This window comes from Rhamphochromis sp. 'chilingali' (assembly GCF_963969265.1).
Source record: "Rhamphochromis sp. 'chilingali' genome assembly, chromosome: 7".
Lineage (NCBI taxonomy): Eukaryota > Metazoa > Chordata > Actinopteri > Cichliformes > Cichlidae > Rhamphochromis > Rhamphochromis sp. 'chilingali'.
In genome coordinates this window covers 204169-223007 of record NC_137934.1, presented here as the reverse complement: position 1 = coordinate 223007, position 18839 = coordinate 204169, and the positions used below count along the sequence as shown (strand labels likewise).

General features: G+C 46.1%; 1 protein-coding gene across 1 annotated transcript in view; it reads right to left on the bottom strand.

The window, feature by feature from the left end:
• Positions 1-18839, bottom strand: part of cog5 (component of oligomeric golgi complex 5) — a 77264-nt gene that overhangs the window by 3903 nt on the left and 54522 nt on the right. Inside the window, exons 11-16 of the mRNA XM_080887088.1 lie at positions 17000-17081; positions 3557-3761; positions 2455-2616; positions 2128-2227; positions 1713-1823; positions 1188-1250 (exon numbers count right to left, since the gene is read on the bottom strand). Coding sequence (XP_080743214.1) covers positions 1188-1250; positions 1713-1823; positions 2128-2227; positions 2455-2616; positions 3557-3761; positions 17000-17081 — 723 coding nt within the window. The remainder of the gene's footprint in view (positions 1-1187; positions 1251-1712; positions 1824-2127; positions 2228-2454; positions 2617-3556; positions 3762-16999; positions 17082-18839) is intronic.

Below are 18839 nucleotides of genomic sequence, written 5' to 3'. Positions count from 1 at the left end.
AGATCAAAACATACAAAGTTTTAAACTCTGTGTTGACCTAAATATGAGCCTAATGTTGTCATCACAGCTCTGATAAACTAATGTAAGCTTCAGGCTTTGACTGGAGCCTCCAGCACCTGAGAGGAGTCTCCACGTGTTCGCTCACCCACCCAAAGACAGAATTCAGGTGTTCCAGTCACTTCCACGGCCACAGGTGTATAAAGTTTAGCAACTAGGCAACGGCTCGCTCTTAGCAGCTCAGTGGATTCCAGTTTGGTACTGTGATAGGATGCAACCTGTGCAACAAGCCCAGCTGTGAAATTTCCAGCAACTCAGTGATGAAGGCAATGTAAAAGAGCTTCATGGAGCAGGTTTCCACGGCTGAGCAGCATCTTCATCGCCACATGCAATGCAAAGCATCGGATGCTGTAAAGAACACATCTCCACTGGAGTCTAGAGCAGTGGAGCGAGTGACCAATAACGTTTCTCTGTCTGGGGTGGATGAGTGTACATTTGGTGACTGTCAGAATAACAGCAAGTGTGATGAAGAGTGATTACAGCGGGGGCTGTTTTTCAGGAAGTGTTAAGCGCTTCAGCAAACCGAGACATTTTGGACACTTTCATGCAACTTTGTTCCAACACGACTGCACACAAAGTCTTTAAAAACACAGACACGTGTGGTGTGGAAGAATTTGACTAAAGTCCTGACTTTAACCCGAGAGAAAACCTTGGGAATCGTTAGAGTGGAGACTGCGAGCCAGGCCTTGTTGTCAAATATGAGGGTGTGACCTCACAAACCACGCGTGACCAGAAGCTGAAGCCGACATCATCAGTTCAGTTTCAGTTTTATTTGTCATATGCAAGTTAGCACAGGGTCAACATTGCAATGAAATGTGTTTGACGAGCAGCAGTCACTCAGCAGCATGGTACAGTAGAAGAAAATATAATAAAATAAAATAATAAAGAAAATAGAAAAATAGTAAGGAGCAAATATTAGAGAGACATGGTAAAAGAGAAAAGATGACTAAATATATATATGTATCTATAAATATAAATATATGTACACTAGTGATTAAATAAGAAAATCTTGAAAAGAAATATGACGGGAGGTCACAGACGCAACTCGAGTTCACGTGTGTGCGAAGACACAGCATTAGTGATAAATACTCGCATACCAGAGAAGTACTTAATTACTGCTAAGAGGATACCTCCAAAGAAGCAGCGAGGGACTCTGCAGCAGCTTGTGGACATGATCCCAAGCCTGAAATGATCTATGAGATAAAACAGGTTAGCACACACACATCAGTCACACACTGCATCGTGTTGAATTTGGGTAAAAGACCATAATGTCACATTTTTTAATCATTCCTAATCAACATGAACAGAAATGTATTGATTAAAGTCTGAATGCATAAATTACATTTGACTGTTAAAGTTTCAAAACTTTTTTCACCCTTCAGAGTTTCAGTGAAACATGAGATTAACGCAGTTCTTACGTTACGCCAACATTATCATCATCATCATCTTTTATACACATTTATAGACATGAACTGTCTGGGAGTGGACTCAAACTCACGGCCTTGCATTAGCCTTTGCTCACACAGCTCGCCTGAGCGAGCTATCCCAGCATCCTGTGCCTTTCTTCTGCTGTGACAGTGGGTTAATAGTCCACGGGGGAGAACACACTGTTGCACATGCTGCTGTAGTAACTGGACTCAAGGTCTTACTCCTACCTTGGTGACAGCTTGCTGCAGGCGGTATAGAGTGTTTACTACAGCAACATTCCTCCGCTGGCCCTCTGTTAGTGGACCAATCACTTGGCTGGCATCACCCTGAGTGCACAACTGGAGACAGAGTTTGAGAGGTGAGAGCAAGGAAGGAAACGGCATCCCCACAGCTTTCTTTGTCCTAATGGGTTTACGCTGTGGCAGTGCTAACACAGCAGGCTCAGGGTACATCATGGACACGCTGGCAGCTAACACAGACAGCCACGCACCTTCACCCTCATCAGCGTGGGAGGGAACCACAGCCACATATTTACTATTCTGGACTTAATTCTGTAACTCCTCTTGGAACAGTCTCAGTGATCAACATGAACGCACCTTCAAAGGTTACTTTAGCACTGCACACACTAAGTGAGGTACGCACCAGCTGTTCAGACTTGACACAGAAGAGCTGGACCGTCTTGGCGGCGTTCTTGGCCACAGCCAAAGAGAGGCTCGGATCCACCGAGGCGACATTCAGCTCACTGCAAACAACCAGCAGAGTCAGCGTGCCCGGCTTTAATCACACACACTGTGTTTTCACTGATAATGATTCAGAACATTCCAACAGGAAAGAAAAATCATGTTTAAATTTGACCCCCAACCATTCACTAGTTTCTTCTTTTGATTTAATATTTCAATTAACGATCCACTGATCAGTATTACGAAACTACAAACTCTTGATATGTTGGATAATGAAAAGCCTTCACACCTGTTGATGGTCTTGATGATGCTGTCTAGCTCATCGCTGGAAGGCAGGTTGCGGCCCCCCATGGGAAATACCAAGTTGATGGGATCGAAGAGGCGAGAGAGAGACCTGGACAGGTAGGCTGCCTCGTACGGCTGCAGAGAGTCCTTCAGAGCCTTCTCTGGGCTACACGAGCACACACACAAAGATACACACTGAATTAAATTTATGAATTAAACATCATTCAAAATAGAACTGAGATACACACACACACACACACACACACACACACACACACACACACTCACTCTTTGCTGGTGAGAAGCTTTGAACAGACGGAGACTTTCCTTTAAGGTTACGTTTAAAAGCACAAAAACATTCTCAGTTATCATGGTGTCATCATCGTCATAAAACAAAGATGTTCTCTGTCTGACATAAGTGGAACTGAAACGCCACCTTATCCAATCGTATTACTGTTCAGTGCAGCTGAGTGCTGATTCGTTTAATAACTGTTATACATCGTGACAATGCAAGAAAAGGAAAGTACATAAACTGTTGCAGTTATTCCTTTGCTTTTGCATGAAGAGACAGATGTGTGTAGCTTGTCACTCTACTTCCAAGTATCTGCCCTCACATCCTGTCATTAGTGCACACGCACTAACATGAGAGGACTTTGTGTCTGCCATGTCTTTGTGCCCCATCAGTAACACGATGCCTTTGTTCCTCAGGTTTTTGCTGCACTGTGTACACACAATCCCTCATTGCACTGTTCTCTGTTAGACCTTCTTATCAAACACTGTCCCATCTGTTTTTGCCCTCCGACAGTGAGAACCAATCAGATTGGCTTCACTGAGCAGCACAGTGTTTTTCTTGTTGTTTCTTAACGGTCGTCTCTGCTTCTAAAAATACATTTAGTGAAGACATTTGACCTGTGACCCAGGAAGCCTTCGAAGCTGTAGGAGGACACAAACTCTGCCTGTGAGTCGAGCAGACTTTCTACTTGAATGTTTAACTAAGGTGTGACTCAAAACAAGAAAACTCAAATACGCTCTGAATTCAACTTTTTCTCTGTGCTTCAAACTGAACAAGCTGTTGTGTGCGTGCTGCTGTGTTTGACTGGGCTCACTTGTAGTCTTGTTTCCCATGTGTAAACAGGTCCTGGTTGTCTGTCTCTACTGTGGAGACATCCAGAGACGCGTCCATCCCACCGCTGCTGGTTAACGCTCCTTGCAGACTGGTGCTGTACTGCTGCAGTCGGCGCCACAACTCGTTGTAGAGTCGCAGGAGTTTGGGATACTCCCCTTCAAATGCCTGCTTCAAGAACGACGAGGCTACAAAAGAACCACAAACAGAGAAAAACACACAATTAAAGTTTGGATTCATGAACAGAGTCTCAGTTTTTTCTGAGTGAGACCAGAAAGAGCGATCTCACAGACATCCCGCTCAGCAGACGTTTGCAGGATTTTGGACACTTCACAAGTGCTCGATCAGGTTTCTCTGAAATATTCGTAGTTTTTTCCACAACGTGCACGTTACAAACCGAAGCGCAAAACCATGTCAGTGAGCCAGCAGTGTCCAGTGTACTACGCAAGGGCGTAGATTTGGTTTTGGCATTGATGGGGACGGATGATTCAACCACTGAACCCTGTCCTGTTTCTTATTTTTGTCCTTTTTGTCTTTGCTTCTTGATAAAAAAGGAGAAATATACTTGCCTACATATGCTATTCTGCATGCTTTTAAACCATTTAAAATTACAATTCATAGTTTTATATGTGAATTATGTAATGTTAAATTACTATTAAACAAATGACTGACTAAGTATTTTAGGCTTTAGTTTACTTCAGCCATAATCCATATAAATCAGGTATCATGCTAAAATAAAAATAGCCTCAAATACAGTCATGAACCAACAAGTCATCATCCAATTTCACCTGTGATCTTGTGTCATCATTACTCTCTGAGCTTTGTGTTGGTTCTTCTGTCACCTGACAAATAGGACATACATGACAATAAGAATAAAATGTGGAGCTGCTTCAGTGTTTCTGTCACTTTGTGCAGATCTTCACTCATCAGTAATGTTTGTAGGCTGAGTGCATTTTTAAAACAATGTGTGCAAACTGCACTACAAGGTGGAATATTTGTAAAATCATGACGACCTCATGACATTTTGTCTCAAAATTAACCCTATGAATATGTCAGAGCCATTAGGATGAAATTATTGTGTCACCAACATTTTAACGTTAGACATATAATTCTAACAGCCTCTGTAAACTAATATCCGGGCTGCTCGAGGCTGCCGTTTTCTCTGACAGTTTCAATCAAAATTAGAAATGCTGCTCTGAGACTGAGAGAACTAACAGTGCTGCCTGTTGTGCAGGTAGTTTCCAAAACAGGTTATTCATGGTTACATACAGTCTTAGACTGATGTGGGCCAAAGCCTAGCATAGCCTGTAACGTTATTATGACGGACACATTTTATGAGTGAACTTGACTTTAAGTGACTGACAGGTTTCTTTGAAAAACACTTTCTTACATCCAGGTTCTTCCGTTTTGCTGCCGTCCTCCTCTCCTCCTCGCAGCGCAGGCTTGCCGCTGCTAAAACTAAACAGAGCTCCCTGAAAGGCACAGCCAATCACATTGGCCATATTTGTCACATGACTAGGACTCCAGTAGAGAAGTAATTTAACTCTTTCTGCTCCGCTGGGTGAATGAGACGCTGACAGATCGGTTTTTCTTACTATCGGGATTGTTGTTCTTTACTCGAAGAGATCAAATTATTGGTGGGGACAATTCAATAATCGCAGGATATTGGTGGGGACATGTCCCTTCCGTCCATGCCAAATCTACGCCCTTGGTACTACGGGACATTGTTAGCCTAGCTTAGCATTAATACTGGGAAAAGGACAAAGCGCTAACCTGGCTGTTTCCAACGTTCAAAATATAACCACCTCTATGAACGGGCTTCATGAGACTGGATTAATTTCAATTTAGTGGATTTTACATGGAAGGAAGGGCGAGTGACAGGCTGATCAATGCAGACGCCAACCAACGTGTTAAAGTGGGTGTGGTTTTGGCTCAGCTGAAACAACAAAGAAAAAACCTCATCAATTTCCTGAAATACGTGTAAAAATGTTACACTGACAGGAGGAAATGATACTTGTTAACAGCAAATCAATCTGATAACAGAAAGAAAAATACGTCAGATGGAAACAGAGAGAGCAGAAGGACTAAAGTGACGACAACACACAGACTTATGCAACCGAGCCTCCAAATGACCAAATTATTCAACAGATCACCTGTTTTACTTCTGTTCTGGAATTCATCTCTCTCTCTCACACACACACACTGTCATGTTCGGAGGCAATAAGACGCAGGGTTCTCAAGCACGAACCACTTTTATTGAATTGTAGCAGCAGTGTACGTCGCTACATCAATTTCTGGAAAAACACATATCACCGGTCTCCTAGCGACCTCTAGTGGCTGCCCTCATGGTAGCCTTACTAGGACAACATAAACAGATTTCACAACATGTCCCCCTTTAACAAAAGTACTTTAAACATAAAACAGTGTTGTCAGAACGCAGGACATCACAGGGGTAGACTACCCTCAGTCCTGATAAGGGATTATTCTGCCCTTAGAACATAGAAAGGAGATAGTCCTCAGTCTCTGAATCTGAGAGGTACTTTAATCTCCCGCCCCCTGGAAGTCACTCTCACAGGTGTGGTAGGGTGGAGAGGAGACCCCGGGACAGGGATTGGCAATGTCTGCCTTACTGGTGGTTCTTGGGAAGCAGCCGCCCCTTTAGTTGGAGTAGTCGGTGTAGCTGGAACAGTGCTCTGCTGCTGCTCCTCAGGATCAGCGGTGCCTGGGACAGGCTGAAGGTGTCGTCTGTTGCGGCGAGTCACGTTCCCATTCGCCATCTCCACCAAGTAGGATCTCGGCTCCTTAGACTTACTGATGACCTTGGCTGGAGTAGTCCACCCCTGTGGACACTGTGCAAACGAGCTGGCCCCAGTGTTTTCTGGCATTTTCAACTCCTCACTGCAGGCATGTCATGTGCCTGCCTGCTTCAAGTCCTCTACCATAATCCCTGTCCCCAAGAAACCTAGGATCACTGGACTAAATGACTACAGACCCGTGGCTCTGACATCTGTGGTCATGAAGTCATTTGAGCGCCTGGTTCTCTCCTATCTCAAGACCCTCACGGCCCCCCTCCTGGACCCCCTGCAGTTTGCATATAGAGCCAACAGGTCTGTAGATGACGCCATCAACATGGCCCTACACTTCATCCTGCAGCATCTGGACTCCCCAGGAACCTACGCCAGGATCCTGTTTGTGGACTTCAGCTCTGCCTTCAATACCATCCTTCCAGACCATCTCCGAGACAAGCTTTCCCAGATGAATGTGCCTGATCCCATCTGCCGGTGGATCACTGACTTCCTGACGGACAGGAAACAGCATGTGAGGCTGGGAAAGAATGTCTCGGACTCCCGGACCATCAGCACCGGCTCCCCTCAGGGCTGTGTTCTTTCTCCCCTGCTCTTCTCCCTGTATACTAACTGCTGCACCTCCACCCACCAGTCTGTCAAGCTAATCAAGTTTGCAGATGACACCACCGTCATTGGACTCATCTCGGACGGGGACGAGTCTGCCTACAGGAGAGAGGTTGAACGTCTGGTGTCCTGGTGCAGCCACAACAACCTGGTGCTGAATGCCCAGAAGACAGTGGAGATTATTGTGGACTTCAGGAAGCACACAGCTCCACTCCCCCCCATCATCCTGACTGACACCCCCATCACCTCTGTGGACTCATTCCGCTTCCTGGGTACCACCATCACCCAGGACCTGAAGTGGGAGCCCACCATCACCTCCGTCATCAAGAAAGCCCAGCAGAGGATGTACTTCCTGAAGCAGCTGAAGAAATTCAACCTGCCAACACGGACGATGACGCAATTCTACACTGCAATCATCGAGTCCATCCTCACCTCCTCCATCACCGTGTGGTACGCTGGAGCCACTATCAGGGACAAACAGAGACTGCAGCGTGTTGTGCGCTCTGCTGAGAAGGTGATTGGCTGCAGACTCCCATCTCTGCAGGACCTGTACACCTCCAGGACACTGCGGCGTGCAGCTCGGATCTCAGCTGACCCTTCTCACCCTGGACACAGTCTGTTTGCCCTGCTCCCCTCAGGCAGGAGGCTCCGGTCCATTCGCACCAGAACCTCTCGCCATAAGAACAGTTTCTTCCCCTCTGCTGTTGAACACATGAACAATAACCGTATGACTGTTCCCACCACTAACACATGACCCTATGCTGTGTTCACTGCATCATTCCATGTTTGGCACTGATCACCACCTGCACTCATGTATATATCATGTATATATCTATCTATCTACTTAGCACTTTTAATTCTTATTCTCATTTTTATTTTCATGTCTATTTAAGCTTAATTTATAACAGTATTTATAACAGTATGTTTGCACTGAAGCACCGCAGCAATTTCCTAATGTTGTAAACCCGCTCAACATTTGGCAATAAAACCCTTTCTGATTCTGATTCTAACGGGATGCCCCATCTAACGAACATGTGTTTAAGCTTGTTAATGACCTGTCTGCTGGTTGTTGTAGTGAGGGAAGCAATCTCAACGTCTCTTGAAAAATAGTCAACAACGACAAGAAAGTTCTTACCCTCAAGCTCGCAAAGATCAGCTGCAATCTTTTGCCAGGGGCCATCGGGCAGAGGAGTAGTCACGAGAGGTTCCCGTCGCTGTGTAGGCTTGTGCTCTCTGCAAAAGTTGCATGACCTCACCTTATGTGTTATTTGAAGTCCAATGTTGGGCCACCACACTGTTGATCTTGCGCGCTCTCTACATTTAGTTAGTCCTTGGTGGCCTTCATGTAATTGGTCAAGGACACTGGGTCTGAGTGCTGTGGGAATTACGATGCGATCGTGGTAGAGCACTAGACCATCTGATTCTGAAAGGTGGCTTCTAGCTGCATAAAAGCCTTGCAGTGGTGAGCTCTTTGCCATTCTCCGAGGCCACCCTTGTCTGGTGAAGATGATTGCTTTTTGAAGTTCTGGGTCCCTCTGTGTTGCTCTACGAATTTCCTCCAACTTATGTGACTTGATAGGTTTGCTTGTCACTACGTTGCTCACATATGCCTTGACCTGGCTGTCTGTCTCGGACGGGTAGCATCCATGCAGTGGATGTCTGGAGAGTGCGTCCGCCACCACTAACTGTTTACCGGGAACATGTTCAGCAGTGACATTGAATCGCATCAGTCGCATCAGCAATCTCTGACATCTCAGTGGCGTTTTATCAAGGTCGTATGAGTTGATCAAAGGCACCAAGGGCTTATGGTCAGTTTGTAGACGTACATGACCCATGCCTTGGATGTAGCGGGTAAAACGTTCGCAGGCCCAGACAGATGCTAAACACTCTTTTCCAACATAGTTTATTAATCCGAGTACCTGCCTGAGTTGTTCTACATTGGTGGGGCTGGGCATCCTGGCAATAGCCTCCACCTTGCCATCATCAGGTTTCACACCATCCGCACTGATGATGTGACCGAAGAACTGTAGTTCATTCTTTCCAAAGTGGCACTTGGACCTGTTGAGCTTAAGTCCTGATGCTTTGATTGTCTGTAATACTGCACCTAAGCGTTGGTCATGTTCCTCTTTGTTAGCCCCGAAAACCAATATGTCGTCCATCACGACGACAGTCCCCTCTAGGCCCTTGAGCAAGGTGCTCATGAGCCGCTGGAAGATCTCGGGTGCTGAAGTTATGCCAAATGGCAGGCGTCTGAAGCAAAACCTGCCCATGGGAGTTATGAACGTGGTTAGTTTTTGGCAGCTGGGATCCAGTGGTATTTGCCAGAACCCACTGGAGGCATCCAAAGTGGAGAAAACTTTAGCCCCTGCTAACTTAGGAGTTATGTCATCCAATGTGGGCAAGATGTACCGTTCACGCTTTACTCCCTTATTCAGACGTTTTAAGTCCACACACACCCTGACCTCATCCTTGTTGCGCTTTGGAGCAGGCACCATTGGTGCACACCAGTCTGTTGGCTCGATGACTTCCTCAATGATGCCAAGTTTGAGCATGCGCTTTATTTCCTTTTCCACTTTTGGAAGGAGAGGAAAAGGCACCCAGCGTGGGGTGGTTACACTGTACGGCACTGCATCTTCGGTCAGCTCGATTTTTACAGGTTCACAGTTCAGCAGGCCAATTTCTCCGAACACATCCTCTGTTAAGTCACTACTGATTTTGTTAACTCTAGTGACTAGTCCCATGCGCTTTGCCACTGTCTTCCCCAGTAGGTTACTTGCATATTGCCCTTTTATAACTGTAATCCAGTACTGGTACTTTTGGCTTTTGTACACTGTAGTAGCAAGGAATTTACCCATGCACTTGACTTTTCCACCAGGGCTGTACACAGTTGGCTTACACTGGATAAGTTTGGGTCTCTGCTGTAGCTTATTAAGGGTCGTTTCTGTCATAACAGTGGTGTCTGCGCCTGTATCAATTTTGAAATCAACTGGACTGCCATTTACCAATAGCTCAATGTCCCAGTCGGCATCTGAGCCTGACTCCTCAATGACTGTTGTTTTTGGCTCAATTACTGCTCCCAGGAAAAGCTCCCCTATGAAGAATGAATCCTCATCTGAGTCCTGTACAGCCTCAGCCCTGACCTCTTTTAGCATTTTGGTTTTGCATACAACTTCAAAGTGTCCCAACTTATTGCACTTTCTGCATCTTTTATTGCGGGCTGGGCAGTTTTCTCTTTTGTCATGCACCCTGTTGCATCTTTGGCATTTTGGTTTACTCTCACCATGCTGTTGCTCACGTACCTGATGAGGTTGGTAGTAACTCCTTCTCATGCTGTTATAATGCCTCTGTTTCACCTCATTCACCGTGCTTTCCACTTGGTCTGCACTTTGCTGTTTGACTTGTTCACTCTGGCGTGCTAGTTGAATGGCTCTATCCAGAGTTAAGTCCGCCTCGAGCTGGAGTTTTTGTGAAACATCTTTGTCAATTAATCCAATGATGATACGATCCCGGATCTGCTCGTCTTTACTGCCGCCGAACTCGCAGTGCTGCGCGAGCTCGTACAGGCTCCGCACGAAAGCCTCGACCGTCTCCCCGGCCCTCTGGCTCCGTTTGTGAAAACAGGCGCGGTCGTGGATAACGTTTCTCTTTGGGACAAAGTGCTCATCGAACTTTTGTATAACCAGATCATACTCAAACTGCGGACTTGGCCTGGCCTCCGTAGCAGCAGGAAACACAAATGAGCCATATATTGGTTCGGCATCTCTCCCCATTGAGTAAAGAAACGAGTTCACCTGCACTTCGCCGCTCTCCATCCCTAGCTTGGACGCCACTCGAAAACGGGAGAATCTCTGCCGCCATATCGGCCACTCTGCCAGCTGTGTAAAGTCGAACGGCTCCGGAGGTCCAAATTTAGCCATTTCTTCGTGTAACTCGGCGTGAAGTCCTCAATTCTGACACCATGTCAGAATCAGAATCAGAATCAGAATACTTTATTCATCCCGAGGGAAATTAGGGTTACAGCAGGCAGCACGCTAATGGCGCATGCGCACTCACAAAGGAACCTTCTGACCAACTTTACACAAACATCACATTGGGCAGACATGTCAGAAGGTAGGCTGATAGGAAAAAAACAACGAAAATACACTACATGAGGTAAGAGGAGGAGAAAAAAAACTCCACTCAGACTGAGCTCCTAGTGGGAGAACAGTTTGATAAAAGAAAAAACACCTCAGCACAAAAGCACATGACTATCAATACACCATAGAAACACGAGACAAGCAACAGGGCGGGTAAAGGGTAAGAGAGAGCCGGCGTAGACAGCGCATCCGGTCCTGCAGCATCTGTGCTGGTCCAGTTGACTGCTATCATCCCCGGTAGGGCACAAGCATCGAAGGCGTTGGAAAGGGAGGGGGATGAGTGAGTGCTTATCAGTGTAAGTGTGTGTGTGTGCGTGTCCATAGTTTAGCTGAGACAGTGTCCTTCGGCCTATCAGGCTAAGTAAACAGTCCTCCAGCCAATCCAGGTGTCCTTCATGGGGCGGGAAGAATAGTCATCACACAGTCGTTATCAGGGAGTTGTTTTGGTGGGCTCCAGCCTTGGGCCTGCAGCTGGAGCCGTGGTGTCCAAATGTTGAATATTGTTGATTTCTCCTTTGTGAGCAGCTCGAATTCTAGCACTCCGAGGCTGGTCTCTCGATCTCCCGTTGGAGAGTCGCGAGCCTCCCCATGATGGTATCAAACTTCTGTTCCGTGGTGTTGTTAGTCTTTTGATTCTGAGACCTCACAACTGCAGTGATCCGTTCCGCGATGTTTTCCAACTGTCGCTCAAGGGTCTCATTTTGAGCAGGCCTCTCTCTGATGTTTCCCCTCATACGCTCAATGGTGTTGTTTTGAGCCTTCACAGCAGCTGTAAGCGTCTGCAAGGTGTTGACCATATTACGTTCGTTGTGAGAGGTCGCACCTCGTCCCGTCGCTTCGAATCCAGCGGGCAGCCTTGTGGGGGTTTGAACAGCCGGTTCCGCTTTCTTATTTCTCTGATAAACCAGGGCTAAGCCAACGCCGATCAGCATGAACCCTGTTATCATGGTTCCGAATAGGTAGATATCTTCAGCGTCCTCGATCGACAGTCCCGCCAGGCACACGGTCCTCCAGTTCTGCCACCCGTCCATCGTGTAACCGGCAGGGAAAGTCCCTCCAGGGCACTCAGGCTCTCCCGAGCCCCGACTTCTCGTTGAGAAAAAGGGTGTCAATAGCACTCAGAGACCAGTTGATCAAATCCATAATTCTCTTTTAGGTTTAGAGAACGACAGTGAGAGACTGTTCCAGGGAAAGTAAATTCACACAAGACAAGACAAGGACATAGAGGCGAAGCAGGGAAGATAAGGGTGAGGAGGAGAGGAGAAAGTGCGACCGCCTTCGCTGAGAGCTCAAGAATAGTTCGGAGGCAATAAGACGCAGGGTTCTCAAGCACGAACCACTTTTATTGAATTGTAGCAGCAGTGTACGTCGCTACATCAATTTCTGGAAAAACACATATACCACCGGTCTCCTAGCGACCTCTAGTGGCTGCCCTCATGGTAGCCTTACTAGGACAACATAAACAGATTTCACAACACACACTCACACACACTCACACACACAACACAGAGGCCATGACAGTGAAATGTTAGCGAGCAGCCAAATCCACCTCTCCTGTTCTCACTCGCCACCCAACGCCTCCATGTGACAGCGAGAGAATAATTGCGTCAAAATTATTTACTTTTTAAAATTTATTTATTTCTTTGTTTTTTTGAGGGGCTGCTTTTGTCGATTCATCACCGGTACAGCAGCGGTGCCCAACTCCAGGCCTCGAGGGCCGGTGTCCTGCAGGATCTCACCCTGGGTCAGCACACCTGAATCAAATGATTAGTTCATTACCAGGCCTCTGGAGAACTACAAGACATGTTGAGGAGGTCATTTAGCCATTTAAATCAGCTGTGTTGGATCAAGGACACATCTAAAACCTGCAGGACACCGGCCCTCGAGGCCTGGGGCTGGACACCTGTAGTTTACAGAGTCTGATAAGATGAAGAACACCTGAGGGATGATTACTGAGTTAAACCAAAACCTTCAAACATTTTAAACTTGTTCCAGATGATTCTACTCACCAGAAACACTGAAAATGGTCAATACTGTAATCAATAATCAATACTGACAAAGTTATTACTGAATTTTTTTTTTGTTGGTTCTTATGTGTATTTAAAACTTTGCAGTTAGACACGAGGCCCAGCAACCCCAAAAACCACGCCACATTTCCAAATGCTCATTTTCTTAGCCAAACAAAAAACCTGATCCCATCCACCACCATCTGCTGACAGACTAGACTGAGGTCAGCAAACTCAGTACAGATGCTCAGATACCCTCCCCCTGACTCCCTCCTCCAGCTCTTCCAGGCAGACACAGAGGTGTTTCCAAACCAGCCACACTGACCCATCTCTGCAGCATGCCCCAGGTCTGTCCCCCTGCAGGCCAATCCTGAAACACCTAAACTAAGAAGCGTCCAATCGGGATCCTAGCCACATCCGCAAACCACCTCAAACGGCTGTGGAGGTGCAGCAGATCTGTTTTGAGCCTTGAATGATCAAACTCCTTCTCCTGTCTCTGAGGCACGACCCAAATCCCTGAAGCTCATTTCTGCTGCTTCCAGACACCGTTTCATTCTTTTGGTTTCTGCCCACAGCTTTTGGCCACAACTGTCATCAACTAACTGCATCTCAAAGACAATTTGTAAGCTGTTTGTGAAATCAGAAACAGCATCTCATGTGTGTGCATCATTACAGGGTTATGTGCTAATGTTCACTCACAGCATGTCACACACCAACACCAGTGCAGTTTGCAATGGCTGCCCAACAAAGGGACACGTACAGGGACCAAATAGCTGAAACAGTGAGTCCAACACTATGTTCTGAGATAACCCGCATCAGGACACTCAGTCACATCCCACAAAACAAATTCTCCAGTAGACTTGTATACTTCTTTAAAAGGGGAAGCCTGCCAATCCAGATTCACTGTCCAGCCAAGATAGCCCCACAGCATCGAGAGTCCTGTGGAACTGAGTGTAAACCCTGTAGGGAGAGGTTTAACTCTCTGTGAAGGTCTTCAAGGGCAAAGGCTCAGAGAATCCACACGGCTCTCTGCTGGACAGGGGAAAGGCTAAAGCCGGTAATGTCTGGTTTTACATGCAGACATTTTTATATAAATAGACCAAAAGATTGCAGCCAAACGTGAGTACAGGTGAGTACAGGGACAGGGTGGAGCAACAGTTTGACAACCCTCGGAGTATGTGGCAGGGACTAAACACGATCACAGACTTTAGAGGGAAAACCAGCACACCGCAGACCACGGCCTCTCTGTGTGAGGATCTAAACGTATTCTACGCTAGATTCGACACAGCGAACACCATGAGACCGGACAGTGTGCGCACCGCGGATGACGTCAGTGCGCACACTGTGTCTGAGGAGGATGTGCGGAAGTGCTTCAGGAAGGTGAACGCACGCAAAGCTGCTGGTCCGGACGGGATTCCCGGCCGCGTCCTCAGGTCATGCGCGGCTCAGCTGGCTGGAGTGTTCACGCACATCTTCAACCTTTCCCTCTCTCTGTCTGTAGTCCCAGCCTGCTTCAAAATGGCCACCATCGTCCCTGTACCCAAATCCTCCACCATCTCCTCATTGAACGACTTGCGACCTGTAGCCCTGACCCCCATCGTAAGCAAATGCTTCGAGAAGCTGGTCAGGGACTTCATCTGCTCTGCACTACCCGACTCACTGGACCCTCTACAGTTTGCATACCGCCACAACAGGTCCACTGATGATGCCATAGCCCTGACACTACACACTGCCCTGTCACACCTGGAGAAGAGAGACACGTATGTGAGGATGCTGTTTGTAGATTACAGCTCAGCATTCAATACCATCGTTCCCTCGAAGCTGGACAGGAAACTGCAGGATCTAGGACTGAGCAGCTCCCTCTGCAGCTGGATCCTTAGCTTCCTGTCTGACAGACGCCAGGTGGTCAGACTGGGCAGCATCACCTCATCCCCCATCACACTGAACACTGGTGCTCCACAGGGGTGTGTACTGAGCCCTCTCCTGTACTCACTCTACACCTACGACTGCACAGCCACTAACAGCTCCAACATCATTGTGAAGTTTGTGGACGACACTACAGTGGTGGGTCTTATCACCAACAGTGATGAGACGGCTTACAGGGAGGAGGTCAGCGCCCTGACCCACTGGTGTCAAGACAACCATCCCACCCTCAACGTCGCAAAGACAAAGGAGTTGATAGTGGACTTCTGGAGGTGCAGAGAAGTACACACCCCCATCACCATCAGCGGTGCTGCTGTGGAGAGAGTGAGCAGCCTCCGGTTCCTTGGAGTACATCTGGCTGAGGATCTTACGTGGTCAGTACACACAAACAAAACAGTGAAGAAGGCGCAGCAGCGCCTCTTCTTTCTCAGGAGACTGAAAAGATTCGGCATGAGCCCCCGCATCCTCAGGACCTTCTATCACTGTGCCATTGAGAGCATCCTCACTGGATGCATCACCACCTGGTATGGCAACAGCACCGCCTACAACTGCAAAGCTCTCCAGCGAGTAGTGCGGTGCTCTGAACGGATAATTGGAGGTGAGCTTCCCTCCCTCCAAGACATCTACAGGAAGCGGTGCCTGAGGAAAGCGGGGAGGATCATCAAGGACTCCAGTCACCCCAGCCATAAACTGTTCAGACTGCTTCCATCAGGAAGGAGGTTCTGCAGCATCCGGTCCCGTACCAGCAGACTGAGAGACAGCTTCTTCCATCAGGCCATCAGACTGCTGAACACGTCATAGACACCTCAGCTTCACTACTGGAACTTCAACATTATGCACTCCACACTGTATATAAACGCCACTTGTTTTGCACATATTCAACTCTGTATATTTTATATATTTTATTATTATTATTATTATTATTATTTTTTTTTTTTACTATTTAATTTGTAAAAATGTGTATACACACACACACACACACACACACACACACACACACAGGAAAATATTTAGTATACACATCCAGAAATGCATACACTATTATATATTGTACATATATTTATTAGTTTCAGGTTGGCCATTCTTGTATTTTGCTCGTTTGTGTTGTTGTGTTTGCACATCTCTGTTGCTTGTGGGGCTCGCACACAAGAATTTCACTCGCATGTGCTGTGCCAGTGTGCCTGCACATGTGATGTGACAATAAAAGTGATTTGATTTGATTTGATTTGAGAGTGTCTATTCTGTCAATTTCAAGTGCTTTGCGTGAAATTTCAACTGGGAACGAAAATAGATCTACTAATGGAAAATGACAAAATAAATATTATTACAACAAATGATTTGAATGTAGAAATAATGGTCATCATTTAACTTTGTTACAGACATAAAGAACTTGGAGTATTTCTAAAAGGAAGCACGCTGGTATGGTGTTTGCATGTCCGGCTTCCTCACCGAGCACGAGAATGGATTTATTTAGTATTGTTGTTAGCACTGTGGCTTCACAGCACGAAAGTCCTACGGTTCAGAGCATACTGAGGTGTTTCTGTACTGAGGTGTTTCTGTATGCAGTCTGCATGTTCTCTCTGCATACTCCGGTTTCCTCCCACAGTCCAAAAACATGCATGAACAGACCACAGGTGTGAATATTCGAGTGTCTCTCCGCGTCAGCCCTGTGACAGATGGGTAACCTGTCCAGTGTTCTCCCTATGACATCTGGATTGTATGTAAACACAGAAAACAGGATGTGTCTGCAGGTTTGGGACTGAGCTCACCCGAAGCACAGCGCGCTCTGGGACATGGCGATGCTTCTGTTACATATGCACAACACAGAACATTTACTTTCTTACACAACAGCTCGACAAGTGGAACAAACTCTGTTTGAATCTGTGTGAAAAGAAAAATCATGACAGACGTTGGTGCACAGGAGTGAAAACGGGAGAATAAACAGCCTTACCTTCAGTCGCTTTATGAAACTCTTCACTGAGCGTCGTAGTTATATTGTTCCAGAAGGTGTAGAGGATATCAGGTTGACTATCCTGTTGGTAAAACAAAGGAATACTGATTATCTGACACTCGACCACGTCGCCCTGATTAACCAGCGCCCTACAAAAACCTTTTTTTTCCACGTTACAGGAGCGCTTGTTTCCCCTCCATCACAGTTTTTCATGTGATAACAGTAAACCCACCACACGCCCATTCTACTCACAGAGAAAATCTCTGTGTGACACTTTCCCACGTTTGACGGGTTAAACTCACACCTGCATCGACACACAGGAACTACAATCAAAACTCGTATGAAACATGAACTTGCAGACACATACACACATCAACACACATACGGTAACCTGATTGTGGAAAGTGCTTTAATTATTTCATGGAACCGGGCATGTTCCTGTGTATTGTTCTCAGTGCTCTATTAGAGAAGCATGCTGCAGGTCTGTTGGGCATGCCTCTGACCTCCCACTTTCCCCACTGTCTGCACATCTGTCTTTGTTTGTTAATTAGAAATACAGAAACCAAAGTTACTTTGAAGTTGGAATTTAGAGACAAGTTTCAATTCAGTTTTTTTCAAATTGAATTAAGTTTTATTTATAACAACAGTGACCTCAAAATGCATTATATTGTAAGCTAAAGAGCCCCCACTGCTTTTATGAGCAAGAACTTGATGAAAGTGGGGAGGAAAAACTCCCTTCAGCGTAACCAGAGGAGGGAGGGTCAGCTGGGTATGAGGGGAGGCAGACAGGACAAAAGTCACTCTCTGAAAGATCCAGATCCATAATAACTTAATGCGTTCCAGTATTAGCGTCACAATCCGTCACAAAAATAAGGATTTAATCTGCTTCTCAGTAACGTAGAGCCATTCATGGATAGAGCCTGCTCAGTGCTCAGTGAGGACATGCTCAGCAATCTTGGCAGTACAGACAAGTTTTACAGTTCATGCTTATTTTGCCAAAGCAACACTTTGTTAACTCTGGGTTGGTGGATATGCTCCAAGTTTCCAAGCTGTAAATCCAATGTATGTGAATGTTATTTAGAAAGCACAGTCCTTGTATGAGTGGGTGTGAATATTGTATGTAAAGCCCTTTTAGTGTTCAGGTAGAGTACAAAGAACCGGTCTGTGTTTTATTTACCGTGAAAATTCAGGCTTGACTGTGAGTGGCTGATTGCTGGTGTCTGTTCATCTCCTGCTTACAGGATCCTGAACTTATCATCTGATTTTTACAGCCAGAGTTTTAACACTGTGGTTTGGAAATGAAAAGACACGGCAAAAGGTTACAGGGCTGGTAAAGAGTACTGGCAAGGACTGGCTCATCTCTGGGAGTGGGTTCATATCTGGCTGTTGCATTCTCTATTGCAGAATCCACTCGTAGTTACAGTAACTTCATATATTACTGACATATGATTATTAATATATTATTATGATTTTAGGTGAATGACACTGACCAAGTGTGGAGAACTAAACAGAGTTTCATCAGCTCAGTTGTTCAGGTCAGCCACATGTTTGTCACACAGAGATTTTCTCTGTAAGTAGAATGGGCGTGTGGTGAGTTTACTATTATCACATGAAAAACTGTGATGGAGGGGAAAACAAGCGCTCCTGTAACGTGGAAGAACAAACAGGTTTTTGCATAATTGTGTGTAACTGTGCATGAAAAAGCCCCAGAAATGTAACAACTACTTCAGAATCAGCGAGGTGTTATTCAGCTACACTCCTGAGTACATGATGCAAAATAACATCTTCCTCATAATAATTTACAGCTGATTCTGTCACATTTACATGTCTGAATTAGTGT